This window comes from Ruditapes philippinarum, unplaced genomic scaffold (assembly GCF_026571515.1).
Source record: "Ruditapes philippinarum isolate M1 unplaced genomic scaffold, ASM2657151v2 ctg3939_1_1_1_1, whole genome shotgun sequence".
NCBI lineage: Eukaryota > Metazoa > Mollusca > Bivalvia > Venerida > Veneridae > Ruditapes > Ruditapes philippinarum.
The window spans coordinates 186266-209496 of record NW_026853802.1 but is presented as its reverse complement, the minus strand read 5'-3'; the positions used below and the strand labels follow the sequence as shown (position 1 = coordinate 209496).

Sequence of the window (23231 nt, the reverse complement as noted above, 5' to 3'; positions counted from 1 at the left end):
AATCAAGATGATAATATTAACAAGAAATCTGTCAAATTGACTTTCTCTAATTTGCAATAGTAAATTCAATAAACAGTATGAGTAAGTATTTCAGGTGATAAAAAAGACTTGTAAACTTATGAGGATTTCTTAAAAGTTAAATGAAAAAGTCTCTTATTTTGCATCAAACTCTATGAATTCTACATTAAAAATTTAGAAAACAAGTAAAATCTCATCAATTCTAATAGTTAGGGGGCAGCATTTTCATTTCTGACTTCAATTATTGTCACAAAAAAATACCACCACACTAATCAGCTAACAATTATTTCACTGACATAACAGCCTGTAACAACACATGCTATAGTCATCAAACATCTCACATAAGCCTTCAATATATAGTCATTCTTTAACAATCATCTGTAAAATAAACCACTTCAAATCTAAGGACAAATACAAGTGTTAACAGACTGCAAGAGTTAACAAAACAATATAAATTTTGGCACATAGATTAATCACAGAATAACAGTATCTAAGAAACTCTAGTAATTAAACTTCAAATTGAAACAACAAACTGTACAAATATGCATACCATAAAGTTATGTTAAAATAGCACATTAAGAAAGCAATACCTACTATCTGTATACTTCAGCAGAACATTTCAAGTGTATGTCCTTAACCTACTGAACTGCTTAACTTGTTGAGCAACTTTAGGCATATAGAAATAAAAGTTAGTGAACCACCAGTAAAGGATTGCATCAAACTACATGGGTGTGTCCATGCTGGCCTAGCTGACAGGCTCTATACTGGAGGCAAAGACAAATAAATTCTTATTTCAGCAGGGTAAGGGTTTATAAGGTTGTATACATAAATTGTGACTTATTTAATCAAAAGCTGAAGTAAATTGTAGAAATTCTTGATTGTTTTACAAAAACAGCATGTAAACACATTGTAAGTGCCTGCTAAGATATTTGTCAACTCAACACCTGTCTATTTTTTTTAAATGATGTATAACTTGAAGACAAATTTTTGCAAATGCAAGGGGTAAAAAATTTGACATTCAGCAAAATAAAGTGATAATATAAATACAAATACATGTAAACGTTAAGGCAAGCTAGTTTTGTCTATATACCATTATTGCCACATATAAAACATTGAGCAAACCTAGCAAAGGAAGCACATAAGAAGCACCTATTGATACATAGCACCAGAAACTGAACACATACAAACATACAGAAAATCTCTACACAAATAAATATACTTGATTATCACAAATGTTGTACAGTCTTACAAAAACTTATAATATTACATGGTTCAATTGTTCAAGCTTATTAAATAATAATAGATGTGTTTGATTGAAACAGCTGTTGCTTTTTACTATGAAATTATGTTGTTTTCCTATATGTACATCATTCACACTTCTTATCTGATATATTGTTTTAAATACAATTAAAATTTGACATTTAATAAACAGTGAAAGAGAAATATTTTCATTTATAACAAAAAATGGTGATTAACTTCACATACATGTAAGTTTTCAATCCATTTGATAATGATGTATCTTGGATGTTTATTTTAAAGATATGCTATGCTCATCTTTGTAGAAAACACTTTTATTACAGAAATTTATTAATCAGAATATGTCTAAATTAAATAGACAATAAAAAAACTATGTTTGAGAAGCTGCATTCCCAATTGATGGTCAAGTTGTTAACTTGGGCCTTTCTTTTATTAAAAAAAAATATAATTTTTTTTTTTAAATGATACAATGTATCATATTGTGTTTGAGTTTATATGATCACATCATGTCTGTTCTACTTACACCATGTTTATTCTAAATTGAAAAGAGACTGCATAGCAATTATCACTACTTTCAAATATGGAACTATCGAATATGAGCATAAAATACCATTAATATATAACTAAATAAGGAGAAATGGATCCAAAGACATATGTTCAAAGTGAATTATGGAACAGAATTATGAGATCAATGATGACTAAGAGATTCTACAACATAAATCAATATAACAGACTGTTACAATAAATTGGTCCTGTAATATGTACTATGGTCCAGATCATAGTTATTTCTTGAGCAAAATTAAAATAAACACACATTCAAGTCATATAATACACAGAGACATAAATTAACTAAATAAAAACAAAACATTACAATTGAAATATTACAGATCTATTTTCTTAACCCATAAAAGTTTCAATATCCAAGTCACAATAGTTTCTCCCTCTGAACACTTTATTGGAACTTGTACAATAAAAAAGTTTCTTAAAAGTAGAGAAATATACGCCTCAATGAAATTTGTTCGAGTGTTCAAAAGTAATCTTTTAATGAGAAAAGACCACTCATGAAATTCGTATGAAAAATATTTTAAACTTATTTTCCTCATTACTGTTAACATTTCTGCCAATTTAGTTAAATTTCCTTCCCTCGGTTCAGAAGAGTGGACACCACGGAAAACCAGTTGCATAACATTGTACACCGAAATTGATTCGGGGGTATAATAAAAGCATTGTGAAAGATACAAATATATGTGCAAGTATGTAGAGACTAGACTTTTTGTAAAAAGTATAAAATAATCACTCCAGATCAAAGATGTGAGCTTATTGTTTACATAAAACAAAATATCATGAGGTTAAACTGACATGTGTGATATATGACTATATAACAGGATCTTTACTAAGTAAAATATTGGAAAATTACATCAGATACTGTAAGTGCATCTAAGAACTGTAATATCAATGCCCATAAAATGTTAATACATCCAAATAACTTAAACTGTCCAAAATTATTAAATAGATAAAACTGACAGTACTAATTCTACACTTCTTTTCGGTGGGATAAAGCTAAAAATACATTGTATCTTTTATATGAGTATAGTTCAAAGCTGCAAACTTTTGGCATAAATTCAATATCAATTCATACAATAGCAGATCTGTAGCATAAACGAAGAAGGTTACTGTATCTTTTATTCATAAACTGTTTAAATCAATTAGCTACTGGTAGGATTATATAAGATATTAATAAACTATATACTGCTTTGAAGATAAATAAACTGACTATATCATCACACACATATAAATTTGTTCATATATTATTCATGCACAAACTTCAACATTTATACATAAAAATGCCATGTCATTCTACACTGATTTTCCAGTCTTCATGACTGAAGATCATTCCAAAGAAGAAGCACTGTGTAGATTCTGTGAGAGGAGTCATACCAAGTCCACCAATCATTCCAAGTGTAACAAGTTTATCTACCTTCCAATCAAATGTAAGCTCTTTATCCCCAACTTGAACACTAACACGAACTTTTCCATTTGGTAATGTTTCAGTTTCTATGGAAATACTGGAATTACGAGTTAAACATGGAAGTCTTGTTTTCATTTCCTGTCCATCTATAAACACTGTTCCTATAAATTAAGGTATAAACAAGTTAGATCATTTATATTCTATTTTTTTCATACAACGAAACACAAAATTCAAATATTGCATTTCTCAATTACCTGAACTATAAATATCAAATACCAAAAGATTATTGATTATCTGCACTCTACATTAATATTTTGTCATGTATTCTGTTTGTGCATGGGCCGAAGGCCGTTATTAATAGTTAAGAATTAAACTGAATACAGCAATATTCCAATAAGGTAAATAGTTTGTTAAATACAACTTCATCAATTTAATCAATGATTATATATAAACAACAATGTTTTATCTTACCATCACAAGCAAGAAAGACCGCACCCTCTCTCTTCATGGTATCAATATCATCATTGGTGACAGCTATACCTAATCCATCAAACGGTGACTTCTCTCCGGAATCCAAGATTCGGAATGATAACTGGAATCCAGCACGGTAACACTGACTCTTGGAATATAAGACTCTTGTCAATCCATTGCATCGTGTACCAGTTCTGTTCTCATTGCTTGTTGAATATCCCTCAGTATTTTCATCCCATTCTGTATCATATTAATGAACAGTATTATGTATATACTTTTGTGCTAATTATGAAACTTTAAATTTTATTTTGTTCTAAATTAGATGATGAAAAGATACACAGACTTTTTTTTAATATACTTCATATTGTAAATAGCATTTTCATAATATTTCTTTTCCTAAATAGAGGATTATATCATCTCAATTTAGACTTAATATGGTATGACTAATTCTGAGTCTTTAACTCTAAAAAAGATTTGAAAGATAAACAAAATACATTTCTATTTTTCATGGAAGCATACAGCTACATATACATACAATGATGAATTTGTAAAAAGAAACAAAATGTTCTCGTTTTCTGATTATCAATCAAATTGTTTTATTAACAAATTATTCTTGATTCAGATCATACATGTATATTTCAATATTTCTGCAAGTGGCCTGCAAAGGCAAATATCAATGTTTATAATCCAACAATTTGACATATTCTTACATTAATTCTGGTTATATTTTTCATAACCTCCAAAAAGTTAAAATTTTTTTGTCAAAATAGCTGACTCAAATAATAAGAGCTGTCATTGATTCAGTGCATAGCATATTGAGGGTACATCAATATCAGATGCCAAATATTGGTGTCACACTGATATATCCATAATTACTCCTAATTTCTTGTATACACTTCACATTCATACCTGTTTAAATGATTTTTATAAAATACAAGTTCTGTTTATACAAATATCTAATGTCCTGTTTATAACTATCCTTTGCATGATTTTTTTCCGACCATTTTTGTTATCACTGCTATGAAATGTGTCCTATATTTAACAACAGCTTAGTGTTAGACATGGCCACCTGCTTTTGTATATTTTTGATTGAATTTTCATAATTTATAGGCATTTAAATAATAAATCAAAATTATCGATTTTGTCAGATGTGGATCAATTATTTATAAACAAAAAAAAATATGAAAGATACATCTATATCGTCTCTATCGATGACAGCTCTACAAATAATTCATGTGAAGAATCTAGCAGATAATCAACATCAAGATCACATAAGAAAGAAATACTTACTATGCAGCTTTAATGAAATAAAGACACAGCTAGGAATCATATACAGATTCCTTCACTTGAGATACAGATGTAAAATAGTAACTCAGATCTAAGGTACTTATAAAAATCGTAAAACTTTAAATTCAAATTAGAATCTGGTAGAGAAGTCACACAGCACAAGTTATATAATACTACAACAACAGGATACACTTACGATATGGTGGTATACGAGTCTGGGCTACTCTAGGTACACTCCATGTACTCCAGTGATCATCTATACGACAGCTAACACGGAAAGAATATGGCATGTTATAGCGGAGACGTTTAACTAGATGTGTTGTGTTAGAGCCTGTGTATACAGTGTTAAATGTTGCCTTTCCAACATCCCATGCAGTTATTTCACCATAACAATATTGTAAACGGAATTCACTAGCTTCAGTTTCATCGTCTTCCTATAATACCATCAATGTTATCCATGTATATTCATAAAGGAAAAATCCATAATAAATGTAGTCAATCTTTTGAAATAAAGTATATTCCCCCTTGTATAGAATCAAGAAAGCTTGGCAAATATATTCATCTTAAAATAACTTTAAATATTATATTTCACAGAAAGAAGAATGTCAGTTACAGTGATACATCTGGTACACCAAGTATTTTGAAATAATCCGACATCAAAAAGTTCTCATCTATAATAAATAAAAGTTAATGTTTAACCTCTTCCCAAGTCACAAGTAGAGCTCCTGGTCTCTCCTCCACCTCTGTGATATTGACTGGTGCACGGTCAGATACTCTCCCCTCATCTGCAATCAGATCTTGAAATCTGTTTGCAACTCCCTCTACAAAGTTCACACTAATAAATGCTACCTCTGACAGACTAGGAACTTCTGGCAATCTGTAATAAAATCACTGATATTGATGAGACTGAAAAACATATACATTGTACAGTGGTGTAGGTTTTTAATACTCTCACAGACATAATTATCATTATTCTTACTTTAACATAAATTTTAAGGATAACATTTATCCTTTATGTCCATTAACATAGTCATTCTTAGTTGAACCACATCGAAAATTTTCAGTTTGTAGGATGATTTCAGTATGAAGAAAAGATAACATGAAAGATTAACAATGTCTATAATTGAATATTTATAAACAGTAACAAAAAAAGAGTTATTAAAAAGATATTACTCATGGAGATCTTTTGTGTGGGGAGCATCTTTAAATTTTAATAAAGCATCTATGTCAGTTTCTGGTCCATTTGCTAATAAGGTCTTGCCTGCAAAACAAAAGTACAAAGGACCTTTATAACATGACACATGCAGTGGTCCCCTACCAGGTATAATCTAATTTCATACCTACTACTCATATTAAAGTGATCCCAATAGTATATCAAAGTGGAAACTGGCTTTGAAGAATTTGTCTCAAACTATTTACATTCAGCACATACACAATGTAACTACATGCCTATTCAATTTTAAGTAAATCCTGCCATCTGTCCGTCCTTTTTGTAAAAAGATGAAGTTTACGCGAGAAATAGGTTGCCATTTGTCCGTCCTTTTTGTAAAGAGATGAAGTTTACGCGAGAAATAGGTTGCCATTTGTCCGTCCTTTTTGTAAAGAGATGAAGTTTACGCGAGAAATAGGTTGCCATTTGTCCGTCCTCTTTGTAAAGAGATGAAGTTTACGCGAGAAATAGGCATCATTTTCATACAAATTTAAAAACAAAACTAGAACTCCGCGAGTCGGATGTGTCGCCTTGTGAACAATATAGTTTAAGAGAAAAATGGCAAAGACAAAAATGAAATTTGAAAATCAACAAAGGGCAATAACTCAAAAAATAAGAAATGCAGATCAGCAGTTTCTGTGCACTGCACTTCTTATCAATAAAATCTATCATCCTATTAAGTTTCAAGTCTAAAGATTTTATAATTTATAAGAAATGGCCTGGACAAAAATAAAGTATGAAAATTAACAAAGGGCAATAACTCAAAAAATAAGAAATGCAGAGTACCAGTTTTTGGGCACTGCACTTCTTCTTAATGAGATCTATCACCCTATGAAGTTTCATGTCCATAGCTTTTATACTTTAGGAGAAAAGGCCTGGACAAAAATGAAGTATGAAAATTAACAAAGGGCAATAACTCAAAAAATAAGAAATGCAGAGTACCAGTTCTTGTGCACTGCACTTCTTCTTAATGAGATCTATCATCCTATGAAGTTTCAAGTCCATAGCTTTTATACTTTAGGAGAAATGGCCTGGACAAAAATAAAGTATGAAAATTAACAAAGGGCAATAACTCAAAAAATAAGAAATGCAGAGTACCAGTTCTTGTACACTGCACTTCTTCTTAATGAGATCTATCATCCTATGAAGTTTCAAGTCCAAATATTTTATACTTAAGGAGAAATGGCCCGGACAAAAATAAAGTATGAAAATAAACAAAGGGCAATAACTCAAAAAATAAGGAGTACAGAGTACTTGTTCTTGTGCACTGCACTTCGGGTCATTATGAGAAGCATGCATACCAAGTTTGAAGTCAATCCAACTTATAATGACTGACTTATGCTCCGGACAAGCTTTAGGGGACGCCGACGCCGACACCGACAACGACGACGACACCGACAACGACGCCGACGACGACAACGACGCCGCCGACAAAAGTAACCCCTATATGTCGCCTTTTTCAAGGCGACACAACAAAAAAGAACACACTTGGTACCAGTGCTGGAAGGACTATTTCTACCTTGCAATACAGGGTTATTTACCCTGCATGACGGATCTTAACATCAGTCAAATTGAGTTACATTTTACACAAATAACCGTGATGCATCAATTTTCATGCATCTACATGTATTAATCAAAGTGGCCATAAGCCCATTATTGTTGTCGTTATTTTAGATCCATCTGTAAATATTGCAAGTGAGTAGTTGTCAAATATCACCAAACTACATATTCTTCTTTCTGTTAAGACATGTACATAGAATGTGTAATAACTAAGCTTACTGAATCAACCAGTCATATCTTATCGGCCAAATAAACTTGCCCACTATGTATAGTACGAGCCTAGTATTCATCTTTTACTGTTCTATTGAAATTAGAAATGCCTCTGGTCACTTTGTCCCTGCACAATTTTCTAATTTCTTTAGAATAGTAAGGATAAAGATAATATATACAAACATTGTGTGAAGAAAAAAGTAACCTTCACTAATACAAGAAGCTGCATCCTCTAGAGAAAGATTGATCATGTCAGCACACTGGTTAAGGGGCTCAAGATTAGATTTTTCTAGAGCCTGAACTTCTGCCAGCATTTCTGACATCCTTTCCTCCAATGACTCATTTAAAATTTTCCGTAAGTTCTCAAAATGGTTCCTCACTTGCTCTGATGCAATCTTAGAACTATGTTGTATCTGCAATTAAATAATTTTCTTTCATTATGCATCAAACTAAATAGTTTATAAATATGAACACACTTGCTTCCTTTTCATTTTCTTTAAAAGAATAGTAACATAATAAAGTAAAGCCTCTTACAAATTTTGAAAAATGGTTTACTTATTTCTTTGTCAATTAATATCCATTCATTTATCTTGGTGGTACTATCTCCTGGGAATGTAAGCCTTATTTGGTAAATATTACAATAAATACAGAAGAAATGTTGCTATGGAAATCTTTCCTGCACAATTTTTATATTTAGGATGACATAGGGTGACTGCCTGTAACTGACGATTGTTAGTTTTATACATATATCAAGCAGGTAACAATGAAGTGTCTACACCGTGTATATCCAGTAACCCAGGAATGTGCAAATAAAGCAGGAATTGTGCATAAGTAATGCAGAATTGTGCAATTTAGTAGCTAAAACGAGCACCATGATAAGTAAATGGACCAATATTTTTATATTGTACACCAAATTGAAAGAAATGAGTCAGCACATACGGTTGCTGTGACATTATACATGTACTTTAAACCTCATAAAAAATATTTTCATGATAATGTATATTTTTCAAGATCATTCGTGAAAATGACTACCTGACTAGCCTATTGATGGCGATTTTTAGTTTCATTGATATCTCTAAATACAATAACATACATATAACTTTATGATTTTTTTATATTCAGTGTACCTGAGACATTTTCCAATCTACTCATATCATTACATTAAATTTAGCAGATAAAACGTAATTGGGACCATTTTTACAAAGTAACGCTGAATTTGTGAATGAAACACTGAAGCAACGGCAGTTATCTCATTGAAAGTATTACCAGCTTCCTTCTATTGTTATATGATACTTTAGTTTGACAAATGTCTTGGGTATACAGAATAGGAAAAAATAAAATCTTAAATATGTTAAATGTACATATTTATTTTGACGAAACACAATTAAAAGACACCTTCAAAATGGTAATCAGGTTGTCATTCTCACCAATTATCTAAGACAATAACACATTCCTGAAAAAATTTGTAATGCTGGTTAAAGTATAATTTGTAGTAGCAGCCGTGTGTGCTAATTAATTTCTTTAAATTTGATTTAGAATAAAATATTCTGGTTTGTTTACTTACTGTGTTATTCGTTTTGACAATAGCAATGCACAGATTCGGCATTTCTTTTCCGATAATTGCACATTCCTGCGTTACTGGATATGCACGGTGGTCTATGCCCACAGATTTACAGATTGGTCTAATTAAGGAAGCATAGTTCTGCATTTGCATGTGCTAATACCACAAGTGTTTAACTTGTGTGATAATATATTTACCTGTTGTTTGGCTTGATTTAGTGAGTTAAGCTGTTCTGTAAGACCATGTTTCTGTACACTGGCATTATCAATGGTATCAATAACATTCTGTACAAGTTCATCTGCATCACACATTGTCACTGTTATACTGTAAAAAAAATATCCTGATTAACAATAAATATATAAATGGTAAATCAAGATACTGGTGCTGTTAATTGTTATAATTAACATAGAGAAAGATCTCATTTAAACAGAATACATGACATACATGTAGTAGTTTTCGGCCTTCTCTTAACATATAGAATATTTATAAAGGGTGTCATATTTTACATTTTTTTTGTTTTTACACATTTAAGATGAACACAGGGTTTTTTATCAATCTGGTCATATTTTTTCTTCCCAGGTCCGATACTTGTGCCTGTGGTATAAAGAACCTCAATAATAAATAAATCAACATTTTAACTGTCCGGTGAGCTCAATAGGTGTGTTGGACTGTGGTCAGTTGGTCCGATTCCAGGATGGTGCAGGTCACAAACTTCTTTCTAATGATTCTGCTCTAGCATGCACAGACGTTATCAATTCCTTGCAAAAATATATCTGATACTTGGTAAACTACTTGGTGTCCTTGACAGCCTGCAGTGGCTGAACTGTGCTCAATAAAATTGAAATTATTATGTGGCTTACTGCCGTGATCCTGAGGTTTAACAAGCAACCAACACCATAAATTAACATTTTAGCTAACATTTTTAGCAAACTTGGTTCAAGTGTATACTGGGCCAGTGGGTGGGGAGTGGATATTTTCACTATCATTGCTAATCAATGAAGATTATATATATTTATATATTAGGCATAAATTCAGATAGAAATATGATTATATTCAAAACTTGCTTTAAATTGATCGGTTGACAAACGCTTTTGTTGGAAGGACGGTCAAGTATTCAAATAATAAATTTACACTTTTTTACGTGGAGGCGGCCATTGACTCTCGTGAAATCTTGCGAGTTGCGAGAAAACACGGAAACGAAAATACAGGTGATCAGACAAAGCAAGATCGTCAAAGGAAGAATCAATTTTCGGTAATTGCCATTTAATGTTTTCTGTGAGACATATAGTAATTTATATCTAAATTATTTTGCATTCCTAAAATCTTTAATATGGATGAATTTTATTGTTAAAACTCAGTTATTGGATCAGTTTATTATAGGCAAGTTTGTGTTTGTTATTTATTTCACGCTTGATCAATTATTATTGGCACAAAGGCAACAAGACACGTGTGGCACTTAATAATCCGTTTAATAGTTTGCTATGCAAAACAAACGTTTCAAAGGTAATTTTTAAGAGTATGGAATATATCAATGGATTATTTGGATGATCATGTGCAATACCAGTACAGTAGGCCTACGTACATCAATATCCATGTACAATAAATAAAGACAGGTGTTTGATAAATATTAGCAAAAATAGAATTGCAATCTGCCTTAGCAGTTATAGAAAAAAAATGTTTCAGTTCAAGATATTCTTTTAATTAATAAAGATAATAAAAGACAAAATTATCATATTTTTTTCAGCAGGTATAAGTAATGTTATTCTAATAGTTATAGATCTAATAAATTATCTTTATAATTAGTTATAATAAATGGTTGTGCATAGTTAAACTTAAAACTTAATTTTTTTTCCTCAAATATTTCCAGATTGCATTGCATCTACATCATTAGTCACCTTATTTTTTACTTTGGGAACATGCCACTAGCAATAATGTGTTTACTTGTTTGGGCAAACCCCTGAATGGTAGATAGATGGAATTTCAAGATTGCAATTTGTAATTTTTTCTGAACTTATTACAGCAGATTATATTACAGCTATAAGAAGTCTTATAGCAAAATATAAGCAAAATACTTATTCGAGGTTAGGGGAGGGGATAAAAATCTGTAGTAATAAAATTTGCAGTAGTAATATCAAATATTATTTTGACAATGGTGCATTTTAGGGTTATTTAATTAGGTTTTAAGGGAAGCTATGATAGAGGACCAAGTTCAAAGGAGAATATTTGAATTTGTCAATGATTTTTGATTTTCAGTTTCATGTATTGACTTAAGTCTGTATACAGTTGTATGCTGACACAATTAATGAATCCATTCATAATGTAAAGCTTTTCATGAGTAAGGTGGCAAGAGTGTATTGACTGAAATGTATAACACTATAAAGAAATTATATAAACATATAGTATACGGTTCATTACATAATCATTACAGATTTGTTAGTAATTTAGTACATGAAGAATATTTTTTGCTATAATCTGTTTTATACCTGTAGGATGAAAACACTGGTTTAGAGGTTCAGGCTTATATATTGCTACATTTAATCAATCTTAAAATAACAATTAGGCACTGTATCCTTTTAAAGGATTAATCAGCAGGTCTAATACAATGAAGATACAGGCATATTTTATCATAAATAGTGCATTACCTACTGTAACTAAGTATGATGTATAAAATTGTTAAGGTATTATAATGTTGTTTTGATTGGTGATTAAAGTGACATTGTTATCTATACTGGATGTATGGTGTTTGGTCAGTAAGTGTGGAAAACCTTTCAACACCATTTACCTGAAATCACATTGTTGATTGCTATTGTAATTGTTACATCAAATACCTGATGGATATCAGAACAGAACAGAACAGAAAATTTATTCAGTCTTATGCATATACAGCACATCAACATCAACCAATATATAAATACATTTTTGACAACAATGACATAGTTAAAACACATAGTTATATACAAGTTACATAATCTAAGAGAGTGTTTCAAAAGTTAAGATATCACTTTTATAATGAATCAATTAACAAAAATGTTACTGTCTGATTATAAGTTACTCTTTCCAAATACTAGTAAAATTTAATGCAATACATTATACATGTAATAGATATACCATTGCTGCGTTGACGATTTCTGGGTTTGCGTAAATTATACCATAATCACATGACCTTTCTTATGCCTTAACCTCACGAGACGAAGTCGAGTGAGGTTGCATAAGAAAGGTCACGCGATTATGGTATAATTTACGCAAACCCAGAAATCGTCAACGCACCAATGGTGTATCTGTTTTAACCTATAGCTCCGCCCAGAAACACTTACTCCTTCGATCTTCAAAACTGAAAATTATACCATAGTCTGGGTATGGTATAATTTACGGTTATTGGGAATTATACTTGGAAGAATTTTACATAAGAAGCGCTGAAGAGCTATAGGTTAAGTGTAGTTCTTCCTCTACACGGCATTTAAAAATTCTTGTCGTTTATATACACTGAAATTTTTTGTAAAGCAATGGTTTACTCTCAGTTTTCATCAGTTCAACAAATCCAGCAAGCTTAATTGTTACTTGGTTCATTTCAATACAAAAGGCTTAGTTTCTATAAGGCTATGTAGGACATCCTAGGTCATACATATACCTTTTCGTCAAGAAAACATCAGATTGCTATTTGTATTTCTAAGTAAACTTTTTTGGTTGTTAAATGGAAATTTTTTTAGAATTCACCTGACAGCTAACTGATCAGATATCAAATTAAAATGGTTAGAAATAAATATAATTCATTGAACTTCTGCTTTGTAAATGGTAAATGCCAATGTTGGAAAATTCTATGAAAAAAATGATATCCATTATGCGTAACTTTCATTTATAAAATACTACGGGCTGGCATATTATACATTATTTAGTAGAATACTGAATTCTACTGGACCCGTACACAGCTTTCAAACCTAAGTTGAATGATGTAAAAGCAAAGTCGGGTATAGGCTTTACAGCTTCATACTAGTTCAATAAATCAGTATTGTTCTATTTGACAAGTACTAATCTATCAAACCTTGGATGTGATGTGATTCTAGCCAAGTGTCGGAGTCCGATTTATGTTTTTCAGCTGCATACAAGTTCAATAGAATCAGTATTGTTCTTAGTAATGACCTTTATTTCATATCACCATTTTGTAACATTTTGACAGAACTTTATTTGTTGCTTCAAGTATGATAAGGATTTGATACTGATTTTTGGTCTTTGAAAATGAAAATAAGGCTATATTTGGTATAATATGCATTTGACATGTAGTTATTTTGGACTCTGAAAATGAAAACAAGCCTATAAGGGTTTATGGTATTTTATACTCTTGAAAATGTTTCATTCAATATGACCATATTTAATTAAATTACTTAATAAAATTCCTATTTCTTCAATTTTATAATAAACAAATAAATAATAAAAAATTTGATGCAGAAATAATAAAAGATTCATTATACATAAAATACATAAAATTAGAACATCATGTAGTAAGCTTAAATTAGAAAGATATAAACAAATTAATGTTTGAATGCATCATTTGTTCTGCTAAATCTTTGCTTCAATTATCTCATTTATACAATGCTTTTCTCACGATTTAAATTTAAAATATACTGTATATACAACCAATAAATATCCCATAAAATTAAGGGTGGAGTTCAATATATAATACTCAACACAGTTCATGTACATGAATTTTGGTAAAACTTTACATTTTTTATCATGTATGAAAGTTATGTTCATCGGATATATTTCATTTAATGACCCAGGAGGTTTTAAGGAAGTTTAATAAAGAGAACTTGATACACATATTGTGAGATAATCTGAGGCTTAAAATTTGTCGTAGCTTGAGTTTGTTAAGTTCAAGTTTATTTGGTTAAACTTGAAGACAAGTACCATATAAGTTAGATGTAAATATTAGATTTATGCTAAAAATATTGTATGTTGCGACACTCTTCAATATTTAAATGTTCTAAAGAAAAGAATAATAGATTTATTTAGTTGTAGATAATATTATATTTGTTCAGTATGAAGTTTTAAAGTTTGTTTTATTTTTGAATATTTATATTGCACCAGCACAAAAAGATGTTACATCGTGCTGTTTTATATCTGTAGGAAAATTATCTTTAATAATGATTTTTACTTGATTATTTAAGGAGAAAGTACAAGAGTGATTTGAAGATTTTTCACTTTTACAACAATTATTTAAGTAACAAAATATTTTTAGATCATGTTATCTGAGTTTATGACAGATCTCTATAACAAAGCATGTATTGGTAACATTATTGTTATTTAATATAAAACATAGGTAATACAAAATGTCTCCATTGTATGAAAAATTCAAGATATGTCTGTATGTTTTAATATATCTCTATAGTTTATAAATTACTTTATTATGTAAATATGTTATAGCTCATAAATTATTGTCATGTTATTGATGAACTAAGTATTAAATAGACTTTTAAAATGAAATTGTACTATTATTAAAGCTTGTAGTTTTACCATACTCCCCCATCTGGTTTTACCATACTCCCCCAATAGGTTTTAATGTGGACAAATGTGATCAATGTCATTTTCTGCTGCATAACAAATACATAACAATTATACCTTGAAGACGTGATATAAAATGTCTTGCGGTATAATCATTTATTTTATTGCTTGCATAATGACATTATGACCCTTGACAGTTGTTTTATTTGATGTATAATCATTATCTTTGTATATCTTCAGGTAGCATGCATATGCAGTGAGATTTTAAATTGTGCAACTTACATTTCCTGGGGCAAATGGCAGTAAAAAGCTGTAGGAGGCTGTGAGCATGTAATTTCTGTACCTTACTACCTTTCGTTGGAACACATAAATAGAGTTTTATAATGTGACAAGTTGTATACCAGTTGTACAGTGTGTTATTTAATGGAGTAAATTGTGAGAAAATTTTGTTAAGAAAATAATGCCAGGAACAGCGGCTGGGTCTGCCCAGCATGGGCCGGGTCATATACGTAATGCACATAAACCAATGGCCCCTGTTCCTCCAAGTGGTCAGGGTGCATCTAGTAACACAAGATCAGGAAGTTCTAGCTCAGGGAATTATCCAGACGTAACAGCTGGTATTGCTGATATTTATGAGCCAGGTAATACAAGTCAAACAAACTTAATAGAACCAGAATCGGTTGTTCCAGATTATCCTATGGATTCTTTACCTCGACCTGTCAGCACAAGATCACTACCAAATCAAGACAATGTATCTATGAATCAGAATTTGGACCCCAACAGGAATATACCTAGGACCAGTCACAGGATTAGTGAACCTGGTCAAACTGTTGTTGCTGCTTCCAGTCTTTCTTCCAGTACTGGTAATTTACAAGTACCAGTTCACATTCCAGTAAGTACTGTACCAGGGAGAATACCTGCAGAGGTTCCATCCCAGGTGTATTCCATGGCACATTCTTCCCATTCTCTTACACCACCTGTAGTGTCTCAGTCTAGTGTGAATGTAAATGTCAGCCATGCACATGCACAGCCAGTGCCTTTATCTGGTGACCCTAGACAAATTCGAACTCAAGACATAAATGTTGGAATAGTTTCGCGTCTTGACCATCAAAGACAGGGTGGCAACATCTTACCTGATCTTGTTGCACATTCTCAACCTCCTCCTCCATCACGTCAGACCTCTAGTTCTCAGCGACCACAAGTGCCTTTAGACCCAAGAATTGCTCAAGGTCATAGGTATACAGAACAGCATTCTAGACATCGACATCGTGACCGCCGACAACAAGGTCGTTCACGACGTCATTCTCATCGGCATAGCCAACAAATGAGTGAAGAGCCTTGTAAGGAATCCTGTTATAAATGCCTTGCAGTAGGGACATCATTTCGTTGGATATTAGTGGTATTGTCTTTACTTGGTGTATGCTGTGTAGTTACAGGCATAGTACTTGCTGCCCTTCATGCTGCAGGAAACTCCTTCCTCTTCCTAGCCATTATGTTTATAGGTATGTAACATTTCTTTCTTTGTTTTACTCTGATAGATATTTTACTACTGAAATGAGAGTACACAATGTACCTCATTCCAAAAACTATCTTACTTTGCACAATTCCAGTGTTCATCATTTTACACATGTTAGCATTGTTAGTGACTAAATTTCTTATTTGTACAATAACTTTATTTATACTATTTAATGTTAAACTACTGTTTTAAGAGTACATGTATATGAAATCATCAAGTAACCCTCCCCTCAATTACATTTATTTTTATCACATACTGTCATTGTAAGGTAAACATGAAATCATCTTGAGTTAAGTGTACAGGTGTTTCTTTGTTGTTTGTTTTCATGATACAGATCTTAATTCAGCTGACTCAGATAGTTTCATCAAAAGGAATAAAAGCGTGGGTCAATAACTGATTTTATACCTGAAGTATTGAATTGAGTGTAAAATGAGATCAACAATGTTAAAAAGGTTTTAAATAAACAAAAGTTTTGTCTATAGATCTCCCTTCTTAGCTCAAGCAAATCATGAGAAGTTTAGAGATTGTATATCTAAATGACAGCTTGTGTTGCATCCCAAGGCTAATGTTATTATTTTTACGTGACCAAGACAATTTATACAATTGTGTTTGTTCAAATGTTACATATATCAAACAATTTTACAATGTTTCACTTCAGTGATTACCGATTTAAGACTTTATTATAAATCTCTGTTGCTATGGTCTATATACTTTTAAGGGTTATTTAGTGCAAATATAATATTAAACAAAATTATGTTTTTGCTATAGTGGCTCATTATGTGGTAACAAATACTTGTCATGTCTGTTAGCAGTGTTTGACAGAGCAAGCAGTAGTTACACACCTCTGACCTTTGTTACATTTATTTATCCTACTTTTAGGTTGTACAAGTAAATGGGGACATAAATCCTTCACAATGATAAGTCAAGGTCTAACCTCTTGTTTTATGATGACTTTTATCTTTTAATAACAGATGAACAAATATTTGTTTTGAGGAAAAGAAAAGCAGTTTAATTAATAAATTGCTGATATCATATGTGTATGCTGATGTCAGTTATAGTGATTTTATGGTTTACCTGCTGTACTTTATTTTGTAGTGACAAGATTTAATTACTGATGTACAGGCAATTTAATTACAAATGATGTTGGTTATAGAGAAATGTAACTTGTCTTCTTACAAAATTTATAAGAAGCACTGGTCTACCAAGAACTTGATTTACCATAAACATACATGTAATTAGGCATAAATAGTTTATATTGATTCAATATAAAGTGGATAGAGGGTCATTTAAATGAAAAATTGACATTTTCATACCATATGTGAGCTTTTATAGCTTTTCCCTATTTTTATAAGTGCCTCAGTTTCTCTTTGACACAAACAGCACATAAGTATACTTCATTTTACAGAGTTATGCTAGTTTTTTATATCATGTATATATTGTAAAATCAACATTTTCCGCTAACCTTATCTTGATGATCTTATCTTTAATGATATAATAATACTGTATGATAAATCAGAATTGATTTCATGTCACCACTGACTTATTTCATTTATTTCTTCTATAAATATTTTGAATGTAAGTGAACAAATCAAAACATCACATAAAAATGTCCTACAGGGTATTATTTAAGGTGATTTTATGACGTATTAATTAATATCTAGGGGCGTTTTATTATACCAGAAACTGTTAAAAGGTAATATGGCCATAGCAGATTTCGTTGAGATAAAAGCTAGGCAATGTATACAATATTACAACAACAGTGATTGAAGTTGTGTTTGTTAACAGATAGTCACGCTTTGTAGTCTATCAGCTTTGTTTTCTAAAAATGTTTTAAGAAAGCTTTGACATACTTTGTGCATTACAAAGAGAGTAATCTATATACCTGACTAAAATAAAACTTGAATTACGCCCATCTTGCTATAAAGAAAATTGTTGTTACTGTGCTAAAATAGATTTACGAAAGATAAAGAGATAAATAAATGAGTAAGCTGCTTTGTCATGGTACACAATTTACATCAAATTGCCCTAATTAGCACTCTCAGTTTGTTGTCAACCCTTACCCTTTGGAAGTTCGTGAAATGCAAAGATTGGTCAGACCAAGGTAAAAAGTTTCAGATCAGTTTACAGTTATACAGACTAGTATGGTTCTTTACTGGTAACATTGGCACATCATTATTACTGGTAGGATATAACGGTCGAGGTCAACTGATACTCTTTTTAATTTTAATTTTAGTGACATTTAAAGTATTGTAAACTTTTTGAAATCCAATAAATTGGTCAGATATTTTGGGAATACTAACTTCCTTTTCAGTACGAAATCTGCTATTGTTATACAGGATCGTTTAAACAAAGATGCTTTTAATGACAATCAATGCCAGAGTAATGTTGTATCATATTTATGATAAGAATAAGTATATAAACTTGTTCAGGCATATGATTACTTCTCATTTATTTGCTCATTTATTTGCTCATTTATTTTACTCAGCACATAATTTAGAAAATACAAAAATTGTTTAGTTTAAATAAAGTGAAGAAAACTTGAACATTTTTACAATTTTACAATGAGAATGCCATTTAAGGTACATTTATATATTTTAGACTTTATGTACATGTAGTTGGTATCACTAGTATCTAGAATAAGTTAAATATAAGTTTGATTTAGAAGATAAATAAATTTAAAGTTTATACAGATTTCATTGTCATATGATACTCATATATTTGTCTGTAATTGCTTTAAGAGCTTTGAAGAAACTATAATTATAATGTCAGTTTTTAACCAGGAAGTTCTGTATACACCATTAATATAAGTTTTTTTAGATAAGTCAACATGATTAAACTTTACCATGCAGAAAATTTATTCATGCATTTTTTCCTTTTGACAGGAATGTAATTAAAGGTAGTATGTAATCTAAATTAAAAGTTAATTATTTTGAATTAGGTGACTTTTAAACATTCTGAATAGCTTTTATTCATGTAGTTTTCTTAAATTGTGCCAATTTTCTTTGGTAATTTTTACTTTTATGTTAACATGACATTGAACAAATATTTTTGTTTGAAATGTTTTTATGGAATTAGCTGACTTTACTCCTTGCCTGTTAGTTCTACCTGTATTTAAAGTGTCATGTACAAAATAATTAACAGGCCTTTCTTAATGTTTATTTTACTTGTGTTTAAGTTGCAATCTAGAACTTGATACCAGAAACCTCAGTAAAACCTTTTTAAGCTATACTTAAATGAAATAGGATATTGTTAACCATACAGTTACCTCAATATATTGTCCCTAGCAATGATTAAATACTTGTGGGAAATGTTTTTTGTGGATGTATAAAGTAAATAAACTAGCAGTAATCCATCAGGATATACCAACATTGAAGTTAGCTATTCTTTTGGTGTACTTGATTGAACTGCTGTAAACCATGTTTGGGTGAAAGTTTATAAATATGTATTATTCTATGTTGTGTTAATATTTAACCTGTCTATATAAGCAGGATATAATTTGTTTTCATTAACATTTACCCCACCATATTGATGTAATGAACTAATGATGTTACCCAACATTGCATTGTAAATTTGTAAGTTAATCTATAATAAAATGTAACACTTAAAATAAGCTCCAGACAGCTTATTATGGGCCTAAGTCAGATTGGGTAAAATGAAGGATTTAACTATGTTGATAATAAATGATTTGGCTCTGTATTGATAGCAAACGAAAGTTATTTTTACCGTAAGTGTGTATATACTTAACATCAATTTTTCATATACCTATAAAATAATAGACCACTTCAGGGTAGAGAGGTTGTGAATATTTACAAATTTCTAACATTAGTTAAAATGATAAAATAATGTTTAATGTACATGTAAGGCTTTGCTGTTTATACCATAGATATGTTTTGAGCCATGTTTTGAGATTCTGATCTACCCTTTATGATTTACCATTACTCCATTTTATAAGTTGCTGTTCTCTTTCAGGTCTTGGTGTTCTTCTAGTGGTTGTTGTAGGAGTTGGATGGAAGTGTACACCAAGAGGTCATGAACCATTACATGCACTCTTTAACCTTGGTGATTTTCGGCACAACAGAAGATCAAGACGACAACGTCACCACAGGAGGGATGGAAGATGGCATGGTGGTAATTATTTCATTGCATGCTTATGATTATTTTCTTAAATAGAAATATTCAATCTTTTAATTAGAGTAATAATTGATCAAGTGACCTCCATGGATTGGTCTTTAGGGCAGTTGATTTCAAATAAAGTAACTTTAAATGTGAGAAAAATTATTCAATATAAAACTTAGATAATGTCAGTGGTTTTACCTAGGAATGCTTGTAATAATTATGAGCAGGGCACCAGATGTTCTTCATAAATGAAAATGCAGCTGAACATTATCATGATGCTTATAATAAATAAGAAAAAAGCTTTTGTATTATTAATGTTGCTAGGGAACCAATTTAAGCGTGTTCAAAATTTATTGTATAAATATGAAGATACTTTTAATTGAGAGTATAAATGACCATTTTCAGGTTCAATGTATCCAGAGTTTCAGTACCGTCGTCCACCACCATCATATAATGCATCAATGCAGGAGTATCAGCATCAGTTAATGGTAGCCCAGCAAAATCCAACCCCTGATATATATGATCCTGAAAACATTCCTGATGAAGATTATAGTCTACCTAGTTCCCCTCCTCCTTCATATCGTTCACGTGCCAGTACTGTTCGTGCAGGGATACAAATTACATTTCCACCTAATCAGGGCGGTGACTACCCAGACTCTAGACCGCCAACCTATAGATCACACCCTAGTAACACTCTTCAAGGACGTCACTCACGACCTTCATTGTCTAGGGATGATGATGATGATATAGAAAATGCTGCACCTGCAGATGTTGCATTTACTGGTTCAGCAGTTATTGTTGACACAAACGCTACTTCCAATGCTACAAATATCCAAATATCTCCGTCTCTTGTTTCCAATCAAAATGTGACAGTGTCTGTGACCACAGTTTCAGTAACAACTTCTCCTGCCACTCAATCAGCACAATTACCTCCTGAACAAGGACAGTCGTCCGCCTCGCCAAGTGAGGCTGTAGACATTGTAGATCCTGTTGGTGAAGGTGAAGCAGATAGAGTAGAAACAGCACTTTAATGATGGTTTATATCTAGTGATGATATAGTGCATTAATTATACGTAATCAAACATAATGTATGATAGCATTAACCTTCACATTGTATCAGTGTGATTCACATGTTATATAGGGTAAATATGGTTGAACCTCTGAGTGTACATGTGTATCTTCTTGTTAATAGTGATAATATTACAGAAAAATGTATAAGGTCTTTACATTTTTAAGTCTTTAATCATCAGTTTTATGATAAGCAAATTTATTGAACAAGTATAAACATTACTGTTAAAGATTTTTTTTTTAAGGTTGCATTTGTTTTGAAGTTTGTTTTAAATTTCTTCTCTGATTTTACTTTGCAAAATTACATTATTGCTAATTAATTATTGTTTAAGGTGTAACTAATTATTTAACATTCCTATTTTATCTTTTTTGACGGATACAGTATTTTGAGTTTTAAAATTTGATCTGAAATTATTGCATTTAGTTTGAATAATTGAACATGACATTGTGTTCAAAACTGTTTGCCTGTTGTTCATATCCATATCCACTTAATGTGCTTTTATGTTTAAAACATGGTGTCAGTGTAAGTCTAGTGTTTGTTTTGGATGTTGTAAATATGTTATGTTTGTTATTTGCTGATCATTAAAATGTAGCCTTTCACCAGGAAAAATATTCTATAGCAAGGTTTTATTACATGTATATTATATTAAAGTATATAAAAATTGGCAATCAATTATAATTCTAGAACTGAAGCAACGGGGTTGAAGCCTACATTTTCAATGGGCTGAAAAATGGATATTTTTATGATTTGTTTGCAGTTGTTACATTATAAACGAAATTTGAAAGTTAAAAAACAATGTCATTTGTTTTTAATCTAAACTGATGGGTTTTTTAGCTCACCTGTCACATAGTGACAGGGTGAGCTTTTGTGATCGCTTTTCGTCCGGCGTCCGTCCGTCCGTCGTCCGTCCGTCGTCCGTCCGTCCGTAAACTTTTACTTTAAATGACATCTCCTCATAAACCACTAAGCCAATTTCATCCAAACTTCACAGGAATGTTCCTTTGGTGGTCACCTTTAAAAATTGTTCAAAGAATTTAATTCCATGCAAAACTCTGGTTGCCATGGCAACCGAAAGAAAAAACTTTAAATATCTTCTTTTAAAAAACCATAAGAGCTAGAGCTTAGATATTTGGCATGAAACATCTTCTAGTGAGTGTCTACCAAGTTTGTTCAAATAAAAGCCCTGGGGTCAAAATTGGCCCCGCCCCGGGGGGTCATTTATTTTCCCTATATGCATATAGTAAAAACTTAAAAAAATTTCTTTTAAAGAACCCAAAGAGCTAGAGCTAAGATATTTAGCATGAAACATGTTCTAATGGGTGTCTACCAAGTTTGTTCAAATAAAAGCCCTGGGGTGAAAATTGGCCCCGCCCCAGGGGTCATTGATTTTCCCTATATGCATATAGTAAAAACTTAAAAAATCTTCTTTTAAAGAACTCAAAGAGCTAGAGCTTAGATATTTGGCATAAAACATCTTCTAGTGAGTGTCTA

The 23231-nt window shown here is 31.3% G+C and overlaps 2 protein-coding genes across 6 annotated transcripts; one reads left to right on the top strand and one right to left on the bottom strand.

Annotated features, from left to right (window-relative positions):
* Positions 1-1053: 1053 nt before the first annotated feature.
* On the bottom strand, positions 1054-16304 carry LOC132737948 (cytokine receptor-like factor 3). Of its 3 annotated transcripts, none has more exons than XM_060725332.1 (8): positions 16173-16304; positions 9741-9867; positions 8188-8395; positions 6176-6263; positions 5702-5879; positions 5199-5436; positions 3716-3955; positions 1054-3405 (listed from the first exon to the last, which is right to left on the bottom strand). In XM_060725332.1, exons 1-8 carry the CDS (start codon positions 16187-16189, stop codon positions 3128-3130), a joined length of 1374 nt encoding a protein of 457 aa, XP_060581315.1. In that variant the 5' UTR covers positions 16190-16304; the 3' UTR covers positions 1054-3127. The 3 variants fall into 3 exon arrangements, with proteins under 3 accessions (XP_060581315.1, XP_060581317.1, XP_060581316.1); XM_060725334.1 differs by lacking the exon at positions 16173-16304 and adding an exon at positions 10675-10716; XM_060725333.1 differs by lacking the exon at positions 16173-16304 and adding an exon at positions 10608-10704.
* Positions 10673-22567, top strand: LOC132737947 (uncharacterized). 3 transcript variants are annotated; one of them, XM_060725331.1, is made up of 4 exons: positions 10673-10795; positions 15280-16541; positions 20525-20680; positions 21077-22567. In XM_060725331.1, the coding sequence occupies exons 2-4, from the start codon at positions 15500-15502 to the stop codon at positions 21700-21702; spliced, it is 1824 nt and encodes a 607-aa protein (XP_060581314.1). In that variant the 5' UTR covers positions 10673-10795; positions 15280-15499; the 3' UTR covers positions 21703-22567. The 3 variants fall into 3 exon arrangements, with proteins under 3 accessions (XP_060581314.1, XP_060581312.1, XP_060581313.1); XM_060725329.1 differs by having other exon boundaries at positions 20525-20683; XM_060725330.1 differs by having other exon boundaries at positions 10735-10795; positions 15284-16541; positions 20525-20683.
* The last annotated feature ends 664 nt before the right edge of the window (positions 22568-23231 follow it).